Source organism: Cyphellophora attinorum, assembly GCF_001299255.1.
Source record: "Cyphellophora attinorum strain CBS 131958 chromosome Unknown Contig33, whole genome shotgun sequence".
Taxonomy (NCBI): Eukaryota; Fungi; Ascomycota; class Eurotiomycetes; order Chaetothyriales; family Cyphellophoraceae; genus Cyphellophora; species Cyphellophora attinorum.
In genome coordinates this window covers 1-27,054 of record NW_017253261.1, presented here as the reverse complement: position 1 = coordinate 27,054, position 27,054 = coordinate 1, and the positions used below count along the sequence as shown (strand labels likewise).

The 27,054-nt window shown below is 53.2% G+C and overlaps 13 protein-coding genes across 13 annotated transcripts; 10 read left to right on the top strand and 3 right to left on the bottom strand.

Moving 5' to 3' along the window:
* Positions 1-528: 528 nt before the first annotated feature.
* On the top strand, positions 529-1,092 carry AB675_8857 (Nuclear transcription factor Y subunit beta; the record flags this gene model as incomplete). Its single annotated transcript, XM_018149340.1, has 3 exons — positions 529-622; positions 673-800; positions 883-1,092. The coding sequence occupies 3 exons, from the start codon at positions 529-531 to the stop codon at positions 1,090-1,092; spliced, it is 432 nt and encodes a 143-aa protein (XP_017996161.1).
* A 1,657-nt stretch (positions 1,093-2,749) lies between these two features.
* On the top strand, positions 2,750-3,481 carry AB675_8856 (uncharacterized protein; the record flags this gene model as incomplete). The annotated part of the gene is made up of 2 exons (XM_018149339.1): positions 2,750-2,955; positions 3,016-3,481. 2 exons carry the CDS (start codon positions 2,750-2,752, stop codon positions 3,479-3,481), a joined length of 672 nt encoding a protein of 223 aa, XP_017996082.1.
* Positions 3,482-3,569: 88 nt separating this feature from the next.
* Positions 3,570-3,974, top strand: AB675_8855 (uncharacterized protein; the record flags this gene model as incomplete). The annotated part of the gene is made up of 1 exon (XM_018149338.1): positions 3,570-3,974. One exon carries the CDS (start codon positions 3,570-3,572, stop codon positions 3,972-3,974), a length of 405 nt encoding a protein of 134 aa, XP_017996191.1.
* Positions 3,975-4,505: 531 nt separating this feature from the next.
* On the bottom strand, positions 4,506-5,693 carry AB675_8854 (Alcohol dehydrogenase 2; the record flags this gene model as incomplete). The annotated part of the gene is made up of 2 exons (XM_018149337.1): positions 4,506-5,461; positions 5,540-5,693. The coding sequence occupies 2 exons, from the start codon at positions 5,691-5,693 to the stop codon at positions 4,506-4,508; spliced, it is 1,110 nt and encodes a 369-aa protein (XP_017996078.1).
* A 1,269-nt stretch (positions 5,694-6,962) lies between these two features.
* On the top strand, positions 6,963-8,487 carry AB675_8853 (Quinate permease; the record flags this gene model as incomplete). The annotated part of the gene is made up of 3 exons (XM_018149336.1): positions 6,963-7,586; positions 7,634-8,053; positions 8,107-8,487. The coding sequence occupies 3 exons, from the start codon at positions 6,963-6,965 to the stop codon at positions 8,485-8,487; spliced, it is 1,425 nt and encodes a 474-aa protein (XP_017996098.1).
* A 1,388-nt stretch (positions 8,488-9,875) lies between these two features.
* Positions 9,876-10,985, top strand: AB675_8852 (uncharacterized protein; the record flags this gene model as incomplete). The annotated part of the gene is made up of 1 exon (XM_018149335.1): positions 9,876-10,985. The coding sequence occupies one exon, from the start codon at positions 9,876-9,878 to the stop codon at positions 10,983-10,985; it is 1,110 nt and encodes a 369-aa protein (XP_017996146.1).
* Positions 10,986-11,879: 894 nt separating this feature from the next.
* On the top strand, positions 11,880-12,773 carry AB675_8851 (uncharacterized protein; the record flags this gene model as incomplete). Its single annotated transcript, XM_018149334.1, has 1 exon — positions 11,880-12,773. The coding sequence occupies one exon, from the start codon at positions 11,880-11,882 to the stop codon at positions 12,771-12,773; it is 894 nt and encodes a 297-aa protein (XP_017996132.1).
* Positions 12,774-13,454: 681 nt separating this feature from the next.
* On the top strand, positions 13,455-15,143 carry AB675_8850 (uncharacterized protein; the record flags this gene model as incomplete). Its single annotated transcript, XM_018149333.1, has 1 exon — positions 13,455-15,143. One exon carries the CDS (start codon positions 13,455-13,457, stop codon positions 15,141-15,143), a length of 1,689 nt encoding a protein of 562 aa, XP_017996079.1.
* A 514-nt stretch (positions 15,144-15,657) lies between these two features.
* AB675_8849 (uncharacterized protein) lies at positions 15,658-16,260 on the top strand (the record flags this gene model as incomplete). Its single annotated transcript, XM_018149331.1, has 1 exon — positions 15,658-16,260. One exon carries the CDS (start codon positions 15,658-15,660, stop codon positions 16,258-16,260), a length of 603 nt encoding a protein of 200 aa, XP_017996172.1.
* Positions 16,261-18,244: 1,984 nt separating this feature from the next.
* On the top strand, positions 18,245-19,162 carry AB675_8848 (uncharacterized protein; the record flags this gene model as incomplete). Its single annotated transcript, XM_018149330.1, has 2 exons — positions 18,245-18,596; positions 18,660-19,162. 2 exons carry the CDS (start codon positions 18,245-18,247, stop codon positions 19,160-19,162), a joined length of 855 nt encoding a protein of 284 aa, XP_017996188.1.
* A 592-nt stretch (positions 19,163-19,754) lies between these two features.
* Positions 19,755-20,811, bottom strand: AB675_8847 (uncharacterized protein; the record flags this gene model as incomplete). The annotated part of the gene is made up of 3 exons (XM_018149329.1): positions 19,755-20,110; positions 20,161-20,454; positions 20,529-20,811. The coding sequence occupies 3 exons, from the start codon at positions 20,809-20,811 to the stop codon at positions 19,755-19,757; spliced, it is 933 nt and encodes a 310-aa protein (XP_017996157.1).
* A 1,499-nt stretch (positions 20,812-22,310) lies between these two features.
* Positions 22,311-23,468, top strand: AB675_8846 (uncharacterized protein; the record flags this gene model as incomplete). The annotated part of the gene is made up of 2 exons (XM_018149328.1): positions 22,311-22,517; positions 22,581-23,468. 2 exons carry the CDS (start codon positions 22,311-22,313, stop codon positions 23,466-23,468), a joined length of 1,095 nt encoding a protein of 364 aa, XP_017996175.1.
* A 1,208-nt stretch (positions 23,469-24,676) lies between these two features.
* AB675_8845 (NmrA-like family domain-containing protein 1) lies at positions 24,677-26,119 on the bottom strand (the record flags this gene model as incomplete). The annotated part of the gene is made up of 4 exons (XM_018149327.1): positions 24,677-24,745; positions 24,800-25,172; positions 25,408-25,518; positions 25,683-26,119. 4 exons carry the CDS (start codon positions 26,117-26,119, stop codon positions 24,677-24,679), a joined length of 990 nt encoding a protein of 329 aa, XP_017996125.1.
* Positions 26,120-27,054: the final 935 nt, after the last annotated feature.

The window sequence follows — 27,054 nt, the reverse complement described above, 5'->3', positions numbered from 1 at the left end:
CCATCACCAAGAGTCCACCTGTGGTTATCCGAAATACTTGTACATCATGTCGAACTCTCCCCAAGAAAAGGATGTCGACCAGAACGCGCAATCTGGTGAAGAGCAGGGACAGGATATGGATCAAGCCGAAGCACAAGGCCCTCTCACAGATTTCGAGGTCAAAGAGCAAGATCGATGGCTTCCTATCGCAAATGGTTGGTTGCACCCTCTTTCCTTGATTTGCTGTCTGTCTTGCGTTGCCCGTCGCATCCGCCATCCAAGTCTGTACGATCCCGAGCAGTGTGCAACAATGCCGGACACACTAAGGAATTCGTCTCCTCATTCGTCCTTGCGCCTGTTCAATATGACCTGCGTCAGTGGCAGCACGCAAGCACGCGTTGCTTCAACCACTCACATCATTTCATCATGTCGGCCAATGGCGCTGGGCCAGGCCATACTGTCCTCTTGGACGGTCTCCCTTCACGTGTCTTGACAGCTGGAAATGATGCTAAAATACATAACTTTCAACCAGTCGCGAGAATAATGAAGATGGCTCTCCCCGAAAATGCCAAAATAGCCAAAGAGGCCAAAGAATGCATGCAGGAATGCGTGAGCGAGTTCATTTCGTTCATCACAAGCGAAGGTATGCCACTTTACTGCTACACCCGTACGCCCGTGACTAACGTTCCACAGCGTCAGAGAAGTGCCAGCAGGAAAAGCGGAAGACGGTAAATGGCGAGGATATCCTCTTTGCCATGACTTCGCTGGGCTTCGAGAACTACGCAGAAGCTCTCAAGATCTATTTGTCCAAGTACCGAGAGGTGAGTTTTGTCTTCCTCGTCTCTTTTGTCAAATTCTATTTGACAGAGATCGTCGTCTGAACATCCAACTGATTGGGATGAGACCCAATCTACAAGGGGCGAAAACCAGGGCCGACCAACCAGCAGCGGAGGCTATCCGGCCGGTGTCGCTGGCTCCAATGCCGCTTCAGGTGGTCAGTCCGAGAATGCCAACAGCCTTCTGAGCCCGACCGAGCACGACGGAAACGCCGCGTACGGCTATCCCAGCGACGTGACCGCTGGTCACAACGGCATCGGTGGCGACAGTTATTAGCTTCGCGAGGACACGGGGGCCGCAGACTGCTAAGAAGTCGATGTGATACGTCAGCGTATCATCTTCCCGCTCCTCGCGCAAGACCACAACAAGCCGAGCAGGGAAGCGGGAGGCAAGAGGGAGGAGGGCAGTAATACAGTCGTTAACGAAGGGGGTTGAATTGATTGAACAGGGATCGAGCACATGTGTAAGGTATTGACGATCGAAGATGTCGATCAAGACGCCACCACGACGAATGTCGTAGTGATGTAGGATAAGAAGGACTTTCGCAAGAACAGACTCCGACCCTGTTCGAGGTCGCACGCCAGCGTTCACTCGGTCCAGCTCTTCACCTCGCTGATGGCTGACGACGATGTGCCAGGGTCGTTCATACTTTGCTCTTTCATTGCCTTGCCGAGCTCGATTGTTCTGGCTTGCTCTTCGGCGGTACTGACCATAGGAGCGGAAGCTCGAGTACGCCGGCGAACCTCGTGGGACGCTGCGCACATTCAGGAAGCCTTTCATCAAGCGTGAAATGCTCCACAGTCGCATGTCTTCTGGCTCTGTTGCATCCGACAAGGAACACCCTGCAAAGTTGGCGCTTGCTCCTCCTAGCCTCTATCATCAGCCAGGCGCAAGGGGATCTAGCCCGAGGGCCAACTTTATGAGGAAGAAAGCCCATGATTAGCGTATCGACATCAGTCGTTATCAAGCGCGGGTCTCGACAGCCGCCGACAGAGCAGCACCAACGACACACCGAAGCTCGATTTCGTCTGGGGGACCAGGCTGCAGCCCAGCCTTATTCACCGAGTTCGTATGCCAAGAGCCAAGCGGAGCGCTTATTCCAGTTCCGGTCCCGGATTGTCCTCGGTGCAGATCGTTGACTCGGTGTCACTCTTGCCAACCACTTCCGATGCCTACCTGCTTCGCTAAATTGGTTCTACAGAGACTGCATCACCTAGCGCTCTGCGTTTGGCTGCACGGAAGGTGATTCTTAGTCTACAGAAACGCCGATAAAGGGAACAAAATGGTTGAGACAAAGTCGCGATGGCTTCACGGATCCAATACCAAGTGAAGGATTGAAACAGGTACGCCTCCTGATCGTCAAGATCTTGACAGGGTCTCCCCGAGATATCCAACGTCCAAATCCTGAGCTTTTGCATCGAAGCTCTCCACTCTGGGGTTTCGATTGACTAGTACACAACGTGGCTGGCCCTTTTGAGCACAGCACTCCATACTACCCGGGCCATAATCACAAAGTATCCATCTGCCATCCACGACTCGTGCAGCGGATCTCAGACGATGCGCGCCAGTCGCCTCATCTCCACGTTCACTACGTAAGCTAGGACAAGCAGTACTTGTTTTGACAGCTGCGACAGCATGCCAACCTTGTCCTGGCGATGCTACCTGCGCAGTCTCAACAGCTTTGGGCCGTTGATCTGCGACTTGTGGATATGCGTGACACACTTGCAGACAACTCCCGGGCCATGGTATCCACAATGAAAGACCCTCACAGCAGACAAGGCCCGGTCGGACTACAAAGCTGCAGCTTTAGCTCCAGTATTGCATCGTGACTCGACGTCGTTGTCTCGATTCTGAGAGACAGGTCCTGATCCTGCATTGGAACTTTGCTGCTTTGACTTTACCTCACAGCGCACGTGCTGGTCAACGTGCCATCATGGATATCGCGACGCTGTTCTTTGGCATGTTCATGCCCATTTTCGTATTCACGGTTGCGAAAGCATATCATCAAACGAGGAGGATCTACCGACACACGAGAAGCTTCCACAATGCGTACCTCTACCTCGTGTGGACGGAAGCCACCGCCAACTTTATCTTTTCCGTCACCACTATGCTTTTCATTCAAGGCGTAATTCCTCCAGCGTAAGTATCGTCCACGAGTGGGTGATCAACACCACAGTCGAATGACTGACTCATGTCTAGACTATGGTACTACATCCTAGCAGTCATCCTCTGGACCCTTCAAGTCCAACTCCTCCCGCAAATCATCGCCAATCGCGTCTCCCTAATCATGGTCAACAAGCGCAAAGCCAGCTACCTCAGATGGGGCTTGTTCGCTCTGATCACGCCCATCACCGTTGCAGTATGCTACATCTGGACCTCCTCACACCTGCCCGGTGCCACGGACCAACAGATCCGGGTCAATATCATCTTCGAGAAGTGCGAGAAGAGCTTCTTCCTCATCATCGATCTTGCTCTGAATATTTACTTCCTGTGGCTGGTCCGGTTCAATTTGATCGCTGCTGGGCTGAATAAGTACTGGAGGCTGTTCAACTGGAATGTTGGGATGGTCGTCGTAAGCACTACGTTAGATGCGCTCTTGTTGGGGTTTCTGAGTCTGTCGAATCAGTTCATGTTAGTTGCCACTCCCCGGATCTCCATCAACTAAGACTTCGACTGACTGATCTCGATCGACGCACAGCTACGTGCAGTTCGCCCCGCTAGCATACATCTCCAAGCTCTAAATCGAGCTCGTCATGGCTCGCCTCATTTCTGTCGTCGTCCGTAGTACTGGGAATCAAGCCGCTGACGAGGGCTCCGAATCTGGTAGTTGGGGACGGTCGCAGCCGACAGTCAAGGGTCATGGGCATGGCCACAGCAGCAACCACAAGAGCGGCCACGCAATGATGGACAAAATTAGCATGAACAAAGCCACCAAGCCTGTGACCGTGAGAAAAGGGAGTAGTGGCAGCGATATTCACCTCACCAATTACGTTGAGCCGCAGGGCATAACGAAGATGGTTGAAACGACGGTGGAGAGGGAGTATGTGGTGGAGCAGGATGACCAGAGGAGTTCTGGGACCACGGTGAGGGAGCATAGTGGTGAGCCGATGGGCATGCCTGTGGGACCACCTGAGGAGCGGTATAAGTCAAGCATCTAATGGCTTTGAGGCATGTATAGCAAGTGCACGTAGGACTCAATGGGTTTGTGCCTAGTCATCGGCCGTCGAACACAGGATGAATTTCCGTGGGTCAAGAGTCATTGCCATGGCCGTCGAAGTGAATCAGCCAGGCAGCACCTACCCACCATGTAATGCAATGCACAGTGAATACTGCCAGACCGAGTCGGTAAAGTGATCGATGCGGCTTGCCGCGGATCTTTACTCCGTCGAAGAGACATATACATCTGCCTTGGCCCCAACTTCTGCCTTTTCCCGTTCACCAGTTGTGTCCCTTGCCGGGCGTCAGGCCAGGCAAGAACGATGCTGGACGCTTGTCATGCTATGGTGGCATTCGCCGCTACCTGGTGGGACGAGTCTACCCGCGGTTAAACACGCTCACTGGAGTCTCAGCCGGCGCCAGCACTGCGCAAGTACGTCGCCACAGACAGAAATACTGCAAATTTCAATCTTGTATTCAGCGAGCAACATATCCAGGTATATAGTTCCGGTAGAAAGCTGATCATCGACGCCTCACATCTTCAGCACAATCCTGCCCATCACCTTCCCACTCTCTAGCAACTCATACGCCCTCTCCAGCTCCCTGAATGGCAACACCTGCACCCTCGGCTTCACCTTCCCCTGCCTAACCAACTCAACCGCCTCCATCGTCTCTGCCAACGATCCTACCAAGTTCCCCTGTATCCTCAACCCGCGAATAATGATCTCGGACACCGGCATGTCAAGCTTCACCTCCCCCGGCGGGATTCCCACCATGCACAGCGATCCCCCGGTACGAATCATGTCACCAAGTTTGGTAAATGCGCTTGGGTGCCCGCTCGTGACGATTAGGGCGTGGGTGCCGCCATTGGTGAGACGCTGCACCTCAGAGGCGATGTCGGGGGTTTGCGTGATGTCGATGTAGTGGGATGCGCCGAGGGAAGTGATGAAGTCGTGCTTGTGAGATCCGGCGTCGATGCCGATTACGTAGGCGCTGCGGGCGAGTGCATATTGCACGGCAAAGTGACCCAGTCCACCTCCCGCGCCTACTACAGTGAGCCATTCGCCCTTCTGAATGCCGGAGTTCTTGACTGCTTTGTAAGCAGTGACACCCGCACAGAGTGTTGGCCCAAGGACTTTCAGGAGATCCGTGTCTGCCTCATCAGCGTCGCCTAGAACCACGAAATCCTCCGTTCCCTTCCCCGATCTCAGGAGGCAGTATTGCTGGAAACTCCCATCTTCGTGATGCAAGTGATTCGTTGCACTCTGGCAGTACTGATCGAGACCTGCAACGCAATACTCGCAGGCGTGGCAGGTCGTGCTGAGGAAGCGGATGCCAATAAGGGTGTTAAGAGTGATGTTTGAGGACGCCTGGTGGCCAAGGGCGACGACGCGGCCAACGCCTTCGTGACCGCCAACGTGCGGGAGCTTGATGTTGGTGATCGGGGCGCCGGTGGCGGAAGGGGCAGTGCCGGCTTTTGTGTGCAGGTCTGGGGTCTGTCAGGAAGGAAGCATTATGTTGGTAGAGCATTCGAAACGATTCTTGAAAAGAACAAGTCACAACGTACCGCTTTGGCAGACTCCTGTGTACAGAACTTTGACGAGGATCTCATTGTCCTTTGGAACTGGGACGGGATAAGTATCGTCGAATTCAACAGGGTCACCTTGCTTGTGAACCAGCGCTACTGTTTGCGTCTCCGGTATTGAGGTAGTCCCAGGCATGATTCTGGCACTCTAGTTGATGGCTCGCTTAGATTGCTTCTCAGGCTGATGTTTATCATAGGTGATTAAGTAGTGAAGCCCTAATATGTTTACGAGTCTCTTGAACCTGTTGCTGTGGTGTCACGGAGGCGCTTGAATGGTGACGTCTTGCGGGATGGTGTGGTTTGCCTCGTTCACTCGTTCAATAGCTAGCAGGCATGCTAGACGTCGCATGGTTGCCACCCCCGCAATCCGGTTCAAACTATCCCCGCAGTACCACCGTGCTGTAGGTAAGGCAAACGAGGCGGCGTGGGGTGTGTCCCGCGCTGCATGACATTGCTGATGACTGTCGACGGACTGCTCTTCCACGACTGAAGTGTGTCTAACGAAAGCGATGACACTATCGGACCTACCTAGCTGGGTCATTGCACCGCTTCCAGAAAGCTGCGAGTAGCGGTCCAATACTGGAGAACACCTGCACAGAATCGGCACCACGAGCCAGAAAGACTCTGAAATCAGCCATGGCGTCAGTGCAATGATTGTCACGATGACCTCAAGGACGGCAACAGCATAATTGTTCCTACCTTATTGGAACGGCAGTGAGACGTGGTCCAAGCCGGAAACTCCTCGTGCCAAGACCTGACCATCTTCAACCCCTGCTCTGGAATTTTTCCGCTTCAACTTACACCTTCTTACCACGTTCAATCAGGTCCAGACCTTATGCTTCATGCACCTCAAATATGCCGACCTGCATGCTGCGAGCACGCTAAACCGAGCGTACGATGGGATATCCCCCATTCCGCTTTTCCTACTGCCACATCAGGTAGGTTTTAATGCACGCTACCAGAGCTGACTCTTGCAAATTCCGATCAAATGCCACAGTATCAGATGTTGAATATGCACGGACGGCGTTCTAGCGTGCGCGCCAACGCTTCCCCAGACCAGTCTCCGGTTCTTGGAGCTTGCCTCTCGAGGACCGTCCAAACTGCTTATAGTGATTGTATTCTTTCCCCAGCTTTGTGTCTTCCCTCCGCATAACACGCTGCGCCCCAGAGTGCGACATTTTCATCCTCCGCTACTCCACCTGTACTCAAGGACTGAGGAAAGTGCGATCATGGGCTTCAGCCTCCATGCGTCGGGTACGGATGACCCAAAGGAGGTCAGGAACTGGAGGTCCATCTCATTGCGGCTATCGCTCGATGAGCGCTGTCGCCAGTACGTTGCCTGCATCGTTACAAGGCCCTGCTGACCATCACAGTGGGTTATGATACTAGTGTCATTGGTGGCACCATGGCTCTTGATTCCTTCAAGCGTGACTATGGTCTTGAAGGTCGAGACCAGCACGAGATTGACACTCTCCAAGGCAACATCGTTTCGACCTTTCAGAGCGGATGCTTCTTTGGCGCTTTGCTGGCGTTCCCAGTGGCCGAGAGGATTGGTCGCAAGAGGAGCATCATGATAGCTTCTCTCATCTTCCTCGTTGGCGCTATCTTGATGACTGCTTCAAATGGTCGGCTTCCAGTTCTCATTACAGGCAGAGCTATCGCAGGTCTTGGTATCGGCGCCGTCTCATTGATTGTCCCAGTTTACATTTCGGAAACGAGCCCTCCCAGCATTCGAGGTCGACTTGTTGGCATCTTCGAAATATGCTCTCAGTTCGGAGGAATGACGGGATTTTGGATCAACTATGCTGTGAACAGAACAATTTCCGAGGGCACCAAAACTCAGTGGATTGTGCCGCTTGCAGTACAATTGCTACCAGGGACCATTCTGTTCCTTGGTATGCTCTGCTGCCCGGAGACACCACGATTCATGGCCAAGAAGGACAACTGGGAAGCGCAGAGAAGATTCTTTGCCAGCTACGCACGCTGCCTGCCGATCATCCATACATTCGTCGAGAACTTGCCGACATTCGTGAGCAGGCTGAGTTCATGAATGCAGGACATCTTACCGCAAAGCAGCAATTCAAGCGACTGTTCCAGAAAGGTACCCGCAACAGAATCGGGCTGGGCCTCATCTTGATGATGTGTCAAAACATGACAGGCGTGAACATTATCACGTACTACAGCCCCCGTATCTTCCAAACTCTGGGCATCACCGGGACTTCGACCAAGCTTTTTGCAACAGGCTTTTACGGTATAGCTAAGACTCTTGGGATGATTGTCTTTTCCCTCTGGCTAGTCGAGAAGGTTGGTCGAAGAAATGGTCTGATCTACGGGGCATTCATTGGATCGCTCCCGATGTGGTATATTGGCGGGTATGTGTTCAAGGCTGATCCTACTGCTGCGCTGAAGGCAGGCAACGCTACACGCAGCGGATGGGCTTATCTGGCCATGGTTTGTGTATATCTATATGGTTTCATTTATTGTGCGACCTGGCAGGTACGTATACGGTCCACGCATCCAAGCGATCAAGCCTGCTGACACTGAGCCAGGGCATCACGTGGGTGTACTGCTCGGAGATCTTCCCTCTCGACATCAGACTGCTCTGTGTCGCCATCACAACCGCTGATCAGTGGCTCTGGTCATTCATCATTTCAAGGACCACACCGTACATGATCACGTCACTAGGCTACGGTACCTACATGTTCTTCGGAGCCTTGATGCTCCTTATGGGTGTTTGGGCTTTCTTCTTCGTTCCGGAGACGAAGGGCAAGACTCTGGAACAAATGGAGACACTCTTTGGCGCTCCTTCAGCCGAGTCCGAAGCTGAGAAGGTCGTGGATGATGAGAAGCCAGTGGGAATGGTTCATGTTGAGAATCAAGCGGCCGAGAAGAGTGGTCGTTGGAAGATCACTCGAGTCCTGAGCGCTTAGAAGTTGCATGTCTTTATACAGCGCCGCGCTGTGTTGTACTGAACGATGTTACGATTACACTCACACGAGTTTGATACTTGCAGAATCTCCTGAGATGAGCCACTGCGCATTTGCGTTGATGCCATCATGTAGCAAAGTGTGAACGTGTGATGCTTACAACTGCCGGCCGAATGCCTGGGGGCATGCAAGCCACGCGTTCTAGAAGACGTAGATAGTCCTTCCCTTTCAGCCGATTTCTTCCGTGTAGGACGTTCGCTTGTCGACAGCGTCGACAGCGTCGACACGAATCTCCCACATGTGATGCACACCAGACGAAACGACCTGGTGAAGAGCCTCGATTGAAACACATATATATGTTCGGTAGCCGATTAGTCTGTTGTTGATAAAGTGCGCCGTGTCCAAGCAAACAGTTCACTTTACAAAGTAGCGAAGGGTGGTGACAGAGAGACTTTGTTGCCGACGGAACAGCTCGGCGTCCACAGCGAAGCATTTCGGTGGCGCCGGAGTATGGCCATCTTGGTGGGCAGTCGCTACTGCATGAACGGCCTTGGCAGCTGCAGCTTGCTGCACCTTCCAGGATCTGATCGAAGACTTCCTCCTTCCATTCGAGCTTATATGGAATCGTTGTCCCCGTTCAACCAAGCCGCGGACTAACACGCAGTTTTGCTATCGCAACCTTTTGCACTGCCACCTTCATGCCCAGAGTCTGGGGTAGGATCGGGTTACACTCGGACACGATGAAGCGGCTTTTGCGTGAGATGATCGTGCCGTTGAGTGACGCCAGACCTTCAGGTAAGCTCTTCCTAAAACACCCGCTGTCTGAGCGAGCCTTGTACTGTGTCTGGCAATACGTGTCGTGCACAGCCTCGAGCAGTCTGATATAACATTGGCAATACTGCTGTCGCTCGTAAGAAGGAGATTCGTGTCTACGCAGTCTGCAACCTCTTAGATGAACAATTTTATCAGCATCAGCCATGACGACCCGGACTCGAGGTCGCCAAGTCCAGAACTGCCGACGGACGCGACAACGACACCGCGTAGGGAGTCCTTCGATAGCTCAAGGCGTGCTGCAGTGCCTGTTGCTTGTCTGCGATGCAGGCGTCGTAAGGTGAGGTGCTCGGGTCTACCTGGTCCTTGTGCATCATGTTTCAGGTTTGGTGTTGCGTGCATTGATCCGGGAAGACGCAGATCGCGTTCGCGGAGGCAAGTAATAATGAAGCTGTTTGTCAGTATGCAACTAATAAGTATGCAGTTCCGTTGGAGAGCACTGGCCTCTGCAAGGCCAACAGCCTCAAATACTTTCGCCACGGCCAATACAGCTGCACCTACAAACCAACAACCTGCTTCAGGACAATGCGGTTCACGATCTGGGCGAACAGTCGGCAAGCATGCCAAGTCCATACACTCCAGCGGCCTACAGCGATGTTGGTCCAGAAATTGACCCTAATTGGTTCTCAATGCAGCCGACTATCGAGACAGAGTACTTCTCGCAAGGCATCGCGCGAGCTCAGACATTCCCGACACACATCGAGGACATCCCGTCGATTCACATCACTTCTCACGATACTTCTCCAATTGGCACTCCAGCAATGCAGCCTACGTTCGCGCTGCCGATTCGGGCTCAAGAAGAGCTTCCAGCTCTCCAGATGTCTGCCAATACCAGCATTCAGATGGACTACTACAGCGAGTTCCTATCGCCAACCGATCGTCCTCCACCTGTGTTTCGACGCGACTCAGTCAGCTCTGCACACAGCAATGCTAGCGGTCTCAGTAATGATAGTGTCGTCAATTGGTCGAACAAGGTACGTCCGGCCAAGCGAAGACACACGACGTGCTCGATCACTCAACCAACAGCATCTTCGAATGCGGAGCTGGGCTGGATGCTGAACTCGCCACGCACAGCAAGCTATTTGAAAGTGTATTTCGAGCTTGTGCATCCCAGATACCCATTCCTGCAACTCGAATCTCAATCTCACGCGCAGGACGCGTCGCCCTTCGTGCCATCCTCTGGTACCATCAAGACCAGCCAGCGTCTCCTAAGTGCAGCCATTGGAGCTATGTTTCATCATAACTCCCGCGACATTGCGGCCCGCTATGTCCGGCATGCTATGCAGCTGCATAAGCGCGAAGAGCTGGATCTGTTCTCCTCCATCTCTGGCATCCATTGCGCCATGCTGCTGGCTATCTACGCACAAGCAGAGTCTCAACTGGAGTTTGACAACGAGGAAGAGGATGTCAGTCACCCGACCATCAATCTGTGGTTGTGGAACTGCCAGATTGCAGCCGCATGCATAGACCTGGGACTGCACCTGTGGGTGGACGAGATCTCGGGATCTGGCAGCATGGAAGGAGAGCTATATCGCAACACCTTCCAGAGTGCATGGACACTGGATCGGGAGATTAGTCTGGAGAAAGGCCGGCCGAGGGCGTTGCATGCCGAGGACGTCAGTCCGCAATTATTAGCCTGGTTTGCATCGAGAGGATGTTTGCAGCCTTGAGATGCGGCATTCCCGAAAGATTCAAGGGGCCACGGGTGCAACTTCGGTAAGGACGAATAGCATATGAATGTAGCATAGATGAAAGCAACAATGCATGCCACCAGATTTCAATCAACAAGGCTCTGGCCTCTCAATCTGATGCTCAGTAGAAAGTGCTCAAAGTCAGTGGACCAAACAGAACTATTCTCTGTTGAGCCTGAGCTAAGAAATTACCGAGCCAGACAAATCAGTCTGCTCAGAACACAACTTGACTCCCGAGACAAAAAGGCGTCAGGTTGCCCGGGCTTGGCATAGCAGCAGAGCATACATATGTGGTCAGCAATGGTCAACATACAGAGCACCGACCTGTGAGCTTGGTCAGACAAAGATCAGAGCTCCAAAACCGTCTCGATTGCAATGAGAACCAGGGTATCTGTGGTGTGAAGAGATGTCTGCTTGGACCTTTGCAGGCAATGAGCATCCTGCGATTCCTTGCAACTCCCTGATTGATCAACTTTCCAGTTGATAGAATGGTATGCATAGTTCTTGGACATGGCTATGTCTGGCAAGCTCAGTAGACCTGCTGTAGAAAGACTCACAGTGCTGTTCGCCCTTGTGCTCCGTTGTAGTGATGTGAACACCAGTAGTCACCTAGCTCTTCTGTTCACGCTCCGTATCCTGCGTGAGGATGAGTATCCGCCTCACGCAGTCTGTGGGGCTAGAGAAACGCAGGACTATGATTTGCAGTTAGCCAGTGGCTCGGCGACGGTGAGCTGCACACAAACAACAACTTGAGCCTGCAAATTTCATTCGAAAAGCCGAGCCTCGTCAACACAGCGCATTTTCCTCGAACACCGAATCCTCCACCTCAACCCCTACCCTTATTCCGCCGAAGTCCTCCTCAACCACGTCGTCATGGCACCAGCATACTCCAAGCCAGTCTCCTTCTTCGACTGCATCCTCGAAAAGTGTCGGGAGTACTGGAAGCAGCCTAACGGCCAACTGAAACATCAAACGGCTGGTCCGGGCCCCGATCTCGATCCAAGCGTGATACACGATATCATACTATATCGCGGAACATTCAACCCTCCTCACGAAGCCCACAAAGCTGCATTCTTCGTCGCCAAACAGCATTCTGGCTTGGAAATCAGTGCTGCGCTGCTTCTCGCAAAGAGGGACGATTGGGTCAGGGATAAGCTGAGTCGTAAGCTGGAGGATGGACCACAGATCCTCTTTGAGAAGGGCGCACGCTTTGATCTCTGGGAGGAACACAATATCGCGGACTCTTGGTATCGTGTTGTGGGAGACACGGACGGCATACACTGGCGCATCCGAAAGAAGCTTAGGAAGAAGGGTGTGAGGATCCGCTGGGTGCACATTGTAGGCCCAGAATACCTAGACGAGCCGAACTTCATGCATGAGTTCGGCGTTTATCATGAAGTTCTCGTCTGCAGCAATGACAGTCGTCAGCCGTTCTTCGACCCCGATGGAGGACAGCCGATAAAGCTGGAGGATGCTCTCGGTGAGTGGGAGCTGGATGTACGCGCCCAAAGCATGAATGCGTCCGCTGCCGATGACATCAAAGTATGGGTCACGAAGATGAAGGGAGGAGGAGAGGCCAGATATATCCAGTTCGCTGGAGGCCCAAGAAGAGAGATGAGCTCAACAATGATCCGGAAGATCCTCAAGGCTGAAGATAAGGACGCGGCAGCCCGATCTCCTGTGAAGGACATGGCTCTGAATGCGAGAAAGATTGCGTTGGGCTTGGTCAAATGGACTTGGTACACCGGGGAAGGCGACAACTCGTGAGCTCGAAGCCCGCTTGGCTTCAGGAGAGTTGAAGCGCACGGCAAGTCTCCTGTGAGCTGTCACGTCCTCACCACAAGCTGATCGGCTGCTCGATAATGGCTCGCTTCACGGATGAGTCGCAGCTGATGCTTCAAAATGGCCGCCGTTCGCGCATTTTCCGCATTAACTTGCCATCCGGGGGCACTCGAGCAATCAACCGACCACAAAGCAATGAGATCGATTCACAGCTCACACACTTCTGGCGCGTCCTAAGAAGCCTCATAAGGCCATTCACAGATCCTGAGCGAAGGAGCAGGAAGGCGAGACGCAGCAGGGTAGGAGTCAGGATACTGGCGCGGGTGGCGGTGAGGTGGCATGACTCGAAGAACGATGAGGACTTGTTTCGTAGGACACAAATTTGGAGGGCAACGACGCCAAGATTCGGAAAGGTTTCGGTCGAACTCCCGTGCGCTCACCTTGCAGAGACAACGCATGCCTCTGGCGCTTGGACTACATTAGTAGGATCAGTAGCTGCCTCAGCATCGCGTACTCGCTTGGAGCTGCGACAACAGACAAGTCTTTAAGCATCATGTGACAGAATGATAGTTTGCTCGGCGTATCGCGAGACAATGGACGAATTACCCACCACACACGTTACTGAGAGGTTGTAGTCGATTACCAATATAATGGGCGTGCACAGAGATGGAGAACGACGCTATTGTCTCACGTCCAGTGTTCCTAGCGTATGAACCCAAGCAGAGCAACAGAGGATCTGCCGCGGGAAAGTCGGCTGCTCTTTCCCATGCTGCCTCCATTTCATGGCAACGACGGCTCCAGCAAAAGCGCAAGAAGGCTCAATCGACAGTTCAGCCAGGTCAGAAGCAGGCGCGCTTGCAGCTTGCCGGCACTTATGACTGTATCTATGCGACAGACCGGACTCCGTTGCAACCTCATAGTCTCCTTCCACGCCCGTCGGCTCTGCCTAGCGCACTGGTACATGGCAACAATGATCCATTCAACTGTGGCGCAGTGCCGATGACAGCGGAGGTCAATGGCCTGATCGCCTTCTGGAGAGATCATGTCTTCCGAGCGGCGAAAGACTGCAGATCAGAAACTCATGAGGTTGTTGAAGGCATGATCAGAAGTGATTTGCTGGGCCTGCAGGACAGTGTCAGTGCCGAAGCCTTCTTGCTCTCGGCCTCAACAGTCAAGAAAGTCTACACCCGCAAGGACGACTTCCAGCTCACGGCAGAAGAGCTCCACCGCAAGCAAAGGACTATCGCCCAGCTACGTCGCGCACTTGACACTGCCAATGATAATTTTACAGCAATACTCCGGACTGTAAGCTCGATGTACTGCGCAGCTATGTTCTCTCAGCAGTTTGAAGAGGCCGAGATGCATCAAACACAGTGGGAGCGGCTCATGGAATTCGTCTCGGACAACGATGCTGCCAGCAAGACCGTCGTCGAACCAATGTACCTTCGGTTCTTTGTGTTCGGTATGAACAGCGCTATCTTCTGCTCAAACCCTGCTGTCGCAGAGCGCCACACAATCAGACATGTGGAGACCGTTCTAATGCCCTTCGCACAATGGGCAGCATATCAAGCATCGCTCGGTTCACGGCTGCCGCATGGTAGATCAGAAATGACGCGGAAGAACGAGGAAGCCCTTCGTTGCATAAGGGCTGCAGTACGGCGTCAGCGAGGAGATGATTCTGGCTGCTTACAACCCTGGACGCTGAACGATTTCTTCATCAGGGTCACCCAAGCGATGGCATTCTTCAGACTTGCCCGAAGATTCAGAACTGATGAGCCGGACGATCCGGTCCTACCTTCTGCGATCGACGCGGCTGTGCTCTGCACGATCTTTGTCATTTGTACCACAACTGTGTTTTCCTTCAGGAATGGCCGAGCTTCACAGAGTATGACCGACCGTATGAGAGCTGCCAGTGCCATGAGATCGCATAAACAATGTCTCGAGGCTGTCCTTCTGTGTCAGGATCCTTGCTATGAGGACCGATGTGCTCTGCTTTGGGCATTGTACGTTGGAGCGGCCTGGGAGACCAGAGTTGAGCTGACGGGAAAAGGTGAGATTGAGTGGCAGCCGTGGTACCAAGCTCATCTGTCAATCAAAGTGGCCGAAATGGGCATTTCCGATTGGAACTGCTTCATAGTGATAGTTGAGTCCTTCTGCCGGATGGAAAGCGTGTCAAATGCTGCGACTGAGATTGGAGACATCATCTGCGCAGGCTTCGATATAGTCGATGCTGCTCGAGCCTCTGGGCGGGCGTCTGTGACTTCAGAAATGGAACGGCTTTTGTTCCCTTGGACGGACTCAGTGAAGCCTGAACCGAGACACGCTTCGACGATACAGTGCGGCCAACCCGACTGAAGGCAATTTCTCACTACAACTGATCAGCAGCACGCTACAACACACACTGCAGGAGACTGCGCGTGATTCTAGCGACGCGTTTGTGACAGGGTAGTACTGGACTGGCCGACGTGTTCCGCTTGGGTCAGGCGTCGGAAGTCAACCCGGCCCGCGGTCCGGAACGGATCCGGCATTGCGAAGCACTCAGCACTCACCACGTACGACCAGCTGGCTTCTCAAGAGTACAAACGCAACTTACAGCATCTGGAGACGTCGTTCAAACATCCGCAGGTGGTTCTTCGGATGTCGCACTTGTTTTCGGTGATGTGACGTCCAACCTGCATCCGATGCTGTGGCATACACGTCTCCGAACACGCTCACGATGCTCGACACTTTCCACCGTTCACTGTTCTAAGACCTCAGGACGACCTGAAGAGCTGCAGACTTCTAGATTCTCACACCAGGGTCTCACACGCATCAGCTCTTATTGAGGACAAAAAGTATTCTGGGACGAGACCATTGATCATTGATGGCCATGGCCTCTTTCCCAACTTCTGTCAGACTAGCGAGCAGGAAGAGCTCCTCAACGTTAACGCCGGTGCGGTTCCTTGGCCACAGATCAATCAGTCTACAAGATAGGCCAAGACCATTTGCTCTCACCCGCATTTCGCCAGCAGTCGTCGTGAACCGAGTCCGCTTCTCCAGCAGCAGCGCAATCACTGCGACAGCACAAACACAGCAACGAACGTCTCCACCACTAACGCCAGCCCAACACACGCAAATCCTCGCAACACAACGCCTCTCCCGACCAGTCGCACCGCACCTTTCTATCTATAAGCCGCAGATCCACTCCATTGCCTCGGCTCTGCAGCGCAACACCGGCCTCCTCCTGTCCGGCGGGCTGTACATCTTCGGCATCTGCTACGCTCTGAACTCCATAGTACCTCTCGGTGATGTCACAGCAGGAACGATCGCCCTAGCAGCAAGTCTCGGCGGACTAGGCTGGGGAATGGTCGGATGGATAGGGAAGGGGTTGGTGGCGTGGACGGGAAGCTTTCATAGCATCAATGGATGTCTGGGGTTGTTGAGGGGGACTGCAAGTCCGGAGTGGCAGTCGGGTCGAGGGAGAGGTTTGTGAGGGTTGGATGGTGGGTAATGGGGCTAAGTGTTTTGGGCGCGATTGGGGTGGTGGTGGTGTTTTGAGGGGTGGTGGACGTGGACTGGGTAGCGGCGTTGTTGCTAGCGATGACCCAGGGCGATGGACGGGCGAGCGTCACAGTACACAGATTTGGATAGCTTTCCGTTCGCTCTGGCTGCTCTGTGCTCGCGCTCTTTCAGTAATGGACCAAGTCGCAACAATGGACCAAGTCGTTGACATCTAGAGTCTGAAGTCGAACTCAGCACCCAGCTCTTGCCTCTCAATAGTGCCGGCTTGACAGAAGCAGGAACGAAAGACTCTTTCACGATTGTGTGCAGGCAGAATCCCGCTCGAGCCTTCCAACAACTCGTTGACGCACCATAAAATTTGCTGATGACGTAGCGGCCACAAGATCCGCGAGTCCATCACGATACGCTTGCATCACGCCTCAATTCCCAGGAGGAATTCAGGGCTGATCTTTTCGATTCATCATCCCGTTGATGGACACATCCTGGGCCAGGTTTCGTCCTATATGCAGGCCCCACAGCAAAATCCGAAGGACGCTGTACTGTATCTACCACAGCCTCATCGTTGACGCGGACGAAAGCCGGCAGTTGCTCTGGTCGTCGCAATCACGTTGACCTTTTCATATTTTTCGGCGTCCACTATCACCATGGAAGCCTGGATCTTTTTCGATTGCTATATAGTTGCGGTGGGTCGCGCCACGTAATAAGCCTTCCAAGGTTTGTCGTCATGTCTTGGCAAACTCCAGACTTGCTTCTCGTTATCGACACAAGCTCTTCTTGGCTACGAGAACCGACATTGTCAGCAACATGCATGCCCCATGTATGGATCTTGGCATTGACATACGCATATATCTCGGAGCAGCTTGAGACCTGAGTGTGGGCTGAGCTTCATCTGCTGACGCGGTCAAATCTAAGTGAAACGACTGAATGGCGATAGGGACACTATCAGCAAATGCGGCATTGAGTAGGGTCATTGCATCAAGGATGGACGACAGTGAACAACAAAGTAAAACATATAGATATCTGTGTCCAAGCAGTCCGGCTTCGAGGTCGCACCTTCGCGTGGTGCCGGATGTCAGTAGCCTCTCAGGACTACCCATTCCTTTGAGCTGAAGCTAAGACGACCTCTCCCTCCCGTGCAGAACTCCTGCGCGAGGGGGTACTTTCGGTGCTGATCTACTCTCAGGAGAACCCGGCTGAATATACCTTATATCACACGAAGAGAGAATATTAGAGACGCGATTCAACATCGTTTAAGATCAAGAGGGCTGAACCCTGATACACCTGAGTATAGTCCTTGATAGGGTATCTTGGATGTATAGCTAAAGAGGCTCCCTGATATATCTCTCAGTCTTGAGTACTGAGCACACAGGTAGGGGGTTTTCTACAGGACACGAGGTTTTCCCCTCTGCAGCCTAGGAGTAGCTGTACAACACGGCGAATAGGTGGGCGAATGCACACGCGTGGGAGACTTAGTGCAAGGATAAGATCTAGGCATATAAGGCGAAAACGTGCGCGTACCCGCAGGGTTCTATATTGTACGTAAAACGAGAATCATCATCATTATCTGTGTCCAAGCAGGTACCTCTAAGTGAGTGAAACTTTCTACCGATCACAACTACTCTACCAGTCCAGAACTTACCGAAATGGCTCACAAGTCCTCAGTTGCAGTCCTTGCTTTCCTTACGACATGGATGGCCCACGCTCACCCTGGCCACGACATCGCAGAAGAAGCCTTGGAAAGAGCAGAATTCTTTCAAGGCGGCCCGACCACCATTCACTCCTGCACCGAGTCACTCAAGGCACGAGGTCTTCATTCCGCAGGTGTGGCTCGTCGCCATGCACTAGCAAGTCACTTGCGCGAGAAACGCGGTCTCAACCTTCATCGCCGTTCTTTCGCCACATATAACACCTCACATGAGGTTACCAATGCTTCTATTTCACTTGGATCAGACGAGATGGCTCTCTTCCAGGACACCTCCTCGTGTACCCTCCAGACCGAAGTGACACAAGGTCCCTATTATGTCAACGGGGAGCTCATCCGCCAAAACCTCACCGACGGTCAAGATGGTGTACCGCTTGTACTAGAGATCCAGATCATTGACACCTCAACATGCGAACCTGTGCCCGCTCTATTTATGGACATCTGGAACTGCAACTCCACAGGAGTCTATAGTGGAGTAATAGCAAACGGGAACGGGAACAGCAACGACACAGGCAACTTGAATACGACTTTCCTACGGGGAATCCAGCAGACTGATGCGTCTGGGGTGGTGCAGTTCGAAACAATCTTCCCAGGTCATTATACTGGTGGGTCCTTCACTCTGAAGATTGTCCCTTCCAGAGAAGCGATCCCTAACTTTTAGACGACAGGACGAGCTACCCACATCCACCTCTTAACCCACAATCAGAATTCCACCACGATTCGACTCAACGACACCCTTCTTGATGCCAACAACTCCGGTCCCGTCCACGCCTCTCATGTGGGTCAACTGTTCTTCGATCAGTCCCTCATCTCGGAGGTCGAAGCACTGGAGCCTTATGCTTCAAACAGTCAGGCACTCACATTGAGCTCCGAAGATATGATCCTAGCATCCGAAGGGAACGCCACTGATCCGTTCGTCCAGTATCTCCTGCTGGGGGATTCGGTCCAAGATGGGATTCTGGCTTGGATCAGCGTAGGCATTGACATGACGCAGAGTCAGGAGGTGACTGGAGCGACGACGTATTATGAAACAGGCGGTATGGCGAATGCTGATAAGTCTATGGGCGGTGGGCCGGGTGGAATGGCTGATGGGAGTGGAGGTCCGCCCGACGGTCTGAATGGTTCCTCCCAAATTGGGGCAATGTCTCCTTCCGGCTCGAGTATGTTGTGAGCATGAAAGGAAGGCAAGTTGCCTTCGGATCTTGATTAGCAGACAGCGTACCTCGAAGACCCTTGCTGCCGTTTGCGCACATCGAGGTTGGGCCTGGTATGAAAACAGGATGAATGTGGTCGGCCGATTGGGAAGGACAATGGAAAGCTTGGGTGCTACGAGATGGTCTATCAGATACATGCAGATGTACTTACACAGGGCGACTGGCGCGAGTAAGTGCTAGGGTGGGTAGAAAGGGTACTCAGACTTCTATCGCGACGCTTGACTCGCGATTCGTCTGCCGGAATCTGGAGTGGTGAAAGATCTGTCAGCGCAATGAGGACAAATCTAGCTGGCACTTCGGGTGACATCGTACGGGAAGAGCGTCTTTCATGGTCTGGACGGCTCAGCCTTCTGGGGAGGTAGCAAAACCACAGATGAGAAAAGCAGAACGACAGCTTGATTTCTCGGACTCTTGTTTATTACAACTTGAGCTGCTTGATTCCCTCTGCAACAACAGCCAGTGGAGACCAACCACGCCACCGCGTCCTGATACTTAAAGCCAATGTTGCAAAGAAATAGGTTCACCATGATCATCACACCCCCGTCCTCATCAACCGGGCAGCTCTCCCCTCGGCGGCGCCTGACTCATTGGCGGTTTATAGGCGTTGTCAGAGTATGCGCCGGAGTAATGCGGCGCCTGGTTGTAGGTATGACTGTCGGAGCCCAGTTCACTCGCATAGTGCGTCGGACTCGACACGTTGCCCTGTGACCATGCTGGATATGGCGGGGCCGCCTGGCCGTGATTATTGTCGTGCATCATGGGTTGGCTGTTGCTGCTATTGCCATTTCGGCCCTTTCGTTTCCTATGCAGCCAGAAAGCTGCGCCGAAGAGGATCAGTCCCAGCACGCCGACGCCGACACCAACACCAATGCCAATCTTCGCGCCTGTGCCGAGCCCACCATCGTCTGTCGTAGTAATGTTTCCTCCGCCGTCGCGTCCGCACCAGTGGTCTCACCAGCGGCAGTCCCAGCCGTACCTGAAGCCACGCCATCAGTCGTCTGCGACGAAGTCACACTCGGCACGGCGGCCGTCGAAGCAAGCGTCGATGTCTCGGACCCCGTGATGGATGAAGCGGCACTGCTGGCCGCACCGTTACATTTATCCGAAGCGGTGACGTTGAAAAAATCCGAGGAGCACAAGGGTGTGCCGTCGGCGTCATTTAGGAGGAAGTTGAAGGTAATGCCGTTCTCGAGGGTGAGCTGGCCGGGCAGGCAGCCGTTCCATTCGTAAGAATCCTCGGTCAGGTCATCTGTTGTTTAGCAGTCATGTTAGTTGTGGGAATGCTTTTTAGTGCTGACTGGACGTTGGCATATGGTGACTTACCAGCCAACAACCTCAGCGGATTCGTCGCATTGATCTGTGCTATCCGCAGCGTCACCGGCGACGATGCCGAGACCCACTGAACCTTCATAGGCGTCCCCTCCTCCCTGACTTTCACGCCCACATAGTTGTTGTCTATACAGAACTGGTTGGGGTTGACAAAGTATTCATTGGGGTTCGTCCGGTTCACGAGGTCGGGGTCACAGGAGGGGCGGCTTTGACCGTGGACCAGGCTCGTGAGAGTGGTGAGGAGAAGCGTCGGCGCGATGAGCCGTATACGAGGCATGGTTGCCTTTGTTTGGCTGTGCGGAAGAAACAAGGCAAAACCTTGCCTCGCTCTACAATCGCAATAATGGTGATGTGCAACAAGCAGGAGGGGAGGAAGCTCGAGGTATTGATCAGCAGCGCTTCACAGTAGCGACAGAATGTGTGAGACAAGTACGACAAGTCAGTGGATCCTGGACAGTATTTATTCGGGCGTGCGTTGGGTTTCGTCTCTCTCTGGTGGAGGAGAGAGGGCCTTGGTTCGGCATCACGGGCGATCCAGGCCCAAGCTTGGGCTTCGCTTCATGCGCAACTGCGCCCGTTTTGAGTAGGCAAAAAGTCGAAAGGCAGCGCGCTTGCAGCAAGTGGGAAATTGATGGACAACGCGCCGCTAAGAGAGGCGTGGTCGCATAGGTTGACGGGGTTCGCGTTCCAGTTCGCTGGGCTTGTATCTGGTATTTTTACCGGATGGAACAGAACTCCACAGCCACTTTAGTAGTAGGGAGGATAATTTGATGCATTCTGCATGAATATGGAGATCATCAAATCACCCCTCCAGGATCCTGCTCTGACCGGTATCAAAAGCATGGTCGGGCTCTGGACTGGACGAACTGAACGCATGATCGAGAGTCTCTGCTGTGGCACTGCAAAGAAAGGGGACGCGATGGGTGACTGATACCGGAGAGTTCAGCCGAAGGTTTCATAGGGATCTTGTGAGTCCTTGTGGTCCAGTGACGCCTTGTGGTTTGCAAGATTGCCATGAGAGAATAATGGAGCCTTCGTCTTTTCCGGCGTTGCATGTCCGAGAAATTTGGACAGGTGACTTGAGCAGACCGATTAGCCGGCCGTTCAAGGCTGAAACAGGTGGCTCATGCTCCTCCAGCACCGACAACGACAACATCGCACGGGCAGAAGCAGGCGTGCCGTCAGCAGTCTGCGCACTCTTCGCCAGCGTGACAATGCGAACTCATCTGGATGCCATGATCGCAGCCACTGAGTCATGTCTCCTCTGCTGTCAGAGCCGTGCTATGATTTGGGGCGCGGTGCGTGCTTGAAGTTGATGCTAGACGCCTCGCTAACAAGGGACATTTTTTTAAGGTTGAGACTTTAGGCTGCGCTGGCCAATGTCGAGCGGTGGCAGTTCTCCGGGGGCCATAAATATAGCAAATTGAAATGGTAGCCTCTTCCCGCGTGGGGGCTGAGGCGTCCAAGTAGAAACATTGTCCTGGTTCAGGAGATTCTGGTATTAGATACAAGTATCGTAAACACCATGAAGGGTAGTAAGCTCATTGGGCTCGGTTGTCGCCGCTGCCGCTCTGTAGAAAGGCCCGACTGTCAAAAGGTACCTTGCTCTTTGTGGTAGAGGCCTGGACCTGGGAAGTGAATTTAGGCTCCAGGCTTCTGGGAGACCTTATCTAAGCGGCAAGGCAGCTCCATTCCAGCCGACATCTGGACGCTCTCGGTGACGGACTTTCAACATCTGCACACCTCGACGACATGAGCTGACGACCATATACAACAATGCTATTCGATTCGAAACCAATCAATGGCGTGTCGCCGAATTATCGTGCGATCGCCATTGTTGGTGTCTTTATACTCACAGTTTGGATATATTTTGTACCACCATGGGGCTCGTCGCACCCTAACACAGATGGGACGTACGTAGCCGGCGGCTCGTCGAGTTCTGGGACATCACCCAGGGAACTTGCCGCAAATGCGACACTTGGGGTATGACATACAGCCTCTTCTGTGTTCTGGTGTATTTGACGGCTGACATTGCTCTTGCTGCAGTTCCAAACCATCCTCGCGCTCTCGACAGGCCCCAGCTGGCGATCGCGCGGTCTGAACGCTGCTGCGAAATATGTTGGAATACAAGTCCAGTACCCGCCGCAACCGCGCAACCCAGAGAGCCTGGTCGAGGCATTCCAGAAGATCGGCGCAGGAGAGGGAAAGACAACACCAGCGAAGGGATCCGCGACGGCGTGGTTCGCGCATCTCGATCTTCTGAAACATTTCATCGCAAGTGATTTGGAGACAGCGTTCATTGTCGAGGACGATGTCGATTTTGATGTCAACATCAAACAGCAGATAAGATTGGCGTCGGACAATGTCAGGAACTTCACCAAGGTGACAGACGGGTCGCCGTGGGGCAAGGAATGGGACATGCTGTGGTTGGGGCATTGTGGTACGGCGATGGTTGAAGCCGGTCAGCAAGAGGGGTTGAGGTATAGGGACAACTCGAGATGTAAGACAGACTTATACTCCGGCTGGTCGAAGCATTTCCTGCGAGACTTCCTTGAGGAAGATCATCGTATTGTGCAGTGGGCGGGCTTCATGACGGTGTGCACGTTCGGATATGGTGTCCATCGGGATAGCGCGCAAAAGATCCTGGATATAACCGCGGCAGGCGCGGATGAGGCCTTCGACGTGGCACTATCGCATGCGTGTGGAACGGGAAAGTTGAAGTGCTTGGTCGTCAATCCCCAGATGTTCAATCACTACGAGCCATCCAAGGATTCCGGCTACCTGAGCGAGGTTCACATTGGTGATGGTCAAGGCGCGGGTGCCGACGACGCGAAAGTCGAAAAGTCCATGGGAACGACCGGCAACATCATGCAAAGCGCAAGGTGTAAGGTGTTGTTCAACAACAGGTGTATGCGACCGCCTTCGGAAATCTGAGCAATAAGTTGGCATCGATTTAGCGAGGCGAACCTGTGGATAGAACTGTTGGATCACTCATCATAGCGACTTCTGGGTACATCGAATTAATTGATGCCTAACGGTCCCTTAACGACCTACACCACTAACTCCAGGCCTGTCGCCAACAGAAAGCGCAAAAAGTCTGTGGCGACCACGACTCCGACAGTCGCAAATAGTCTGCAGCCTGTGCAAAAAGCAATAACATAATCGACCCCTGGATCTGATGAGGCTTCATCGACCGTTAGCCTGAATGACGGTCTCTGCCCCTCCGCCAGAGAGTCCCACGAGGTTGAAATCCGCACACGTCTCAGGCACTATCTAATATCCTCCGCTTATCTCGACCCTCGGCGAACCTGAGTTCGGTAACCAATTTTCTGGAGACACGGCGATTTATGTGCGGATTTGAAACAGAATCTAACGCCAGCAATATATAACCATGGCAACTGAAATCGCATGGGCAAGTGGTTGCTAGACAGGCAACTTCTCCCTTGACCAATCCCTCCCGCTGACGCCATGCCAAGACCTCTTCCTGGATCTGTCAGATATTCTGCCAGGCGCAGTCTTCATTGCACGGAGCTCTCCCCAAGCCAGCAGCCATCTTAAGGTACGCCAGATTGACGGACCGCTCATCAGCTTCATAAAACAACGGATTTCACATTTCGGCTACCCCGGCCGGGACGTTGGACTCCCGGGCACGCCGATGTGGCTGAGACGGGTCTACGAGCTGTTGGATTTGATCCCGGGCTGTGTCGAGGTTGCGAAGCCAGAGATGAGGTTGCTGATTTTCGGCGGCGTGAGAGGGATGCGAGACCGGGTGACTGGATCAGCTTCTTGACAAGTCTTGATGAGTCAATAACGTCGTGGAAACTGCAGACACACCCTCCGAGCAGTCCACCGCTTCCACTTCATCCTGATCAGCCCGGTGGCGCCTGCCCCTTATTGTGACAGCGACCAGTGGGAGCTGCGGGCGGGTATCGAGGACTGTGACTGCCAGTGTCACTCGGCAGCCGGAAACAACACATGACGTCGAGTACTTTCTCCCAGGTTGAGCCAATATTATCAATCTACTATCCTGTTGTCGAAAGTCCAATCTTTCCTCTTGGAGGAGGAAGCCCCTCCCGTGGGCATTTCTACACCATCATTCAGGCCATGAGAGAAGACCGCTTCCATCACTTCACCATCTGGCCTTACAACATCGGCCAAGTTTCCTGCCTCACGTACTCTGCCATCGAAGTTGTCGGCACCTTGATACCAAGCTGCAACGCAGATCAGTCAGCACAATCCTCACAATCGCGGGCATCGCAGTTTACCTGTTCAGCAGTCTTGATATTGGGGTCGCCACCGTCATAATTGTATTCGATGGCGTACGAAAACGCGTCCATGATTTCCTCCCTCAACGCAGCCGGCAAGCCCTTATCGCCGAAGTGCTCTTCGAGCCCAGCGTTTCTATACACAGCCTTGACGCCCAAGGTGTCAGCCCAAACTTTTGTGTATTCCGGCCACGTCAATGTCTCTGAAATGGCTCTGAGATTTGTTCCTGACGGACATTCTTCCACCAAAGCCTTCACGAAGGCTCCGGTATCTTTGTGTGCCCAGACGAAAGGATTCCTGAAGTCGTCGGGCAATGCGGACTCAATGACAAATGTGCCATCGGCCTGCTTCCGGGGCGCTGCTGGTGGATACCTGCCGGTATTGGTCAGCCTGAACCGGGTTGGGGCACTGTCAGATGGGAGTGGGGGATGGGCTTGAGGCCAGACAACCGTCGACCCGCGCCGATAAGGCTTCAAAGATGCCGGCGGCTCAGACAGGACTTCGAGATAGTTCGAAACACCATCCGAGACAAGTGTCACTGGTGTTCAGTCGGAATTGTCTGTCGGTCGACTGATGGCTCGGGCTTACGAATGGCGGATAGACTTACAACTGCCAATTGGTGACATAGTTGCCCAGATGCACAGTACTCATCTTCGCTGCTAACTCTGGATAGCGTTCGCGAATGTGATCCTCAACTTCAGCCTTAACGTCGAAGTGACTGCGAATCATGTCAGCCTTGTCTTGGGAACGGTCGGTATGCTCTACGGCAAGTCTACCGGGCTATCGAGAGCACTTCTTTGTCTACCCAAAACACATGCGTGGGCTGTATTCCAAGTAGTGCTCATTTCCTGACCCAGGTCTGGACACCAGAGACTGACTTACTAAACCTTCGAATACTTCCCCTTACTAAGCTTCTTCGCGTGGCTCAAGCTCGACCAAACGAACCTCTCCAGTGTCTTCATCGTCGACTCGGCCGCCGCTGCCTCTGCAAGATTCGCGCCGTATCGGAACTCAACATCTCGAAAGTACTGTCGCGCGTCGCCAACTTCAGGATGTTCGAGAGCATAGAAAAGTGCTGCTGACCAGTCCGTGTTGGCAAAGATGGCGTGTGCACCTTCAAATGCGGAGATGAGTGAAGGGACGTCATCGAGGTCGGCCTGAACAATCTGAACGCCTTTGGCGGCTTGAGCTTTTGCGGCTTCGCTATTAGTGTTGCGAGTGATGCCTCGAACATGCCACGAAGGGAGTCTGAGGAACGTGGCTGCTACCGAGGAGCCCTGGGCGCCAGTAACGCCGACGATCACGATTGTTTTGACCATGTTGCTGAGCTAGAGATGAAGATGCTTTTTGGGGATGAGAATATTGCATCTGATTCCTGCCTGCTGGACACATATATATACATTTACCTCATTAGTCGACCAGACGATCGGCATGGTCGTGGTCGTCATTCACCGGTTCTCCATGCCCAACAGTGCATCACGAAACACCGTGCGCAAGTCGGAACTGGGTCACATTGACACCGACCAGATGGCTGACAAAACAGCCTGCTCATGACGACTGCTAGCCTCTCCTTCTTGGATGCGGCCTTGGTGAAGTGTAAGGTGTGAAATGCACGCGGACGTCGAACAGATATATATTCCACCTCATACAAATTTCGGCCGAAGAGCTCCAGCCTTGCGCCCGTCGACCAACGAGAATCGGTTTCGATCTCCGAGTGCTTAGAAAGCTTATACTAGATCGCCGAAATGGGATCCTCGTTGAAAGAAGCCAAGACAAAGACCGGATAGTTCTTCTTCATCGAGAGCAATACACCGGCGTTACTGTCGCGTTGCTATCCTGCAAAGACACAGACTCAACGTCACAGGACTCACAGAGTCGTGCCTCTGGTCGTCATGCAGTCAGTCTGTATCTACCTCGAATCGATACAATCTTACGGCACTATTAAAGCATCATCGTTAACCAACGATCGTAAAAGTTCAAGGAAACAGTACGCGCTGCATCACCCCTAGAATAACACGCACCGATGCTCGGGTTTCGATTCTTTCGTCCTCGAGAACAGATGTAGTTCCATGATGCTCCCCTCACCATTTGCCATCGCCTCTCACGAGCTCTCCTTCCTATCCTTCAAAGCTTCGCTCGCTCAGCTCTAGCCTTCTCCTCCTCCCACAATTGAATAACAGCCTCAACGCCTTTCTTCGCACATTCTTCATCCTGCGCCGGCGTCCCCGTACTACACCCCACCGCCCCCACCACC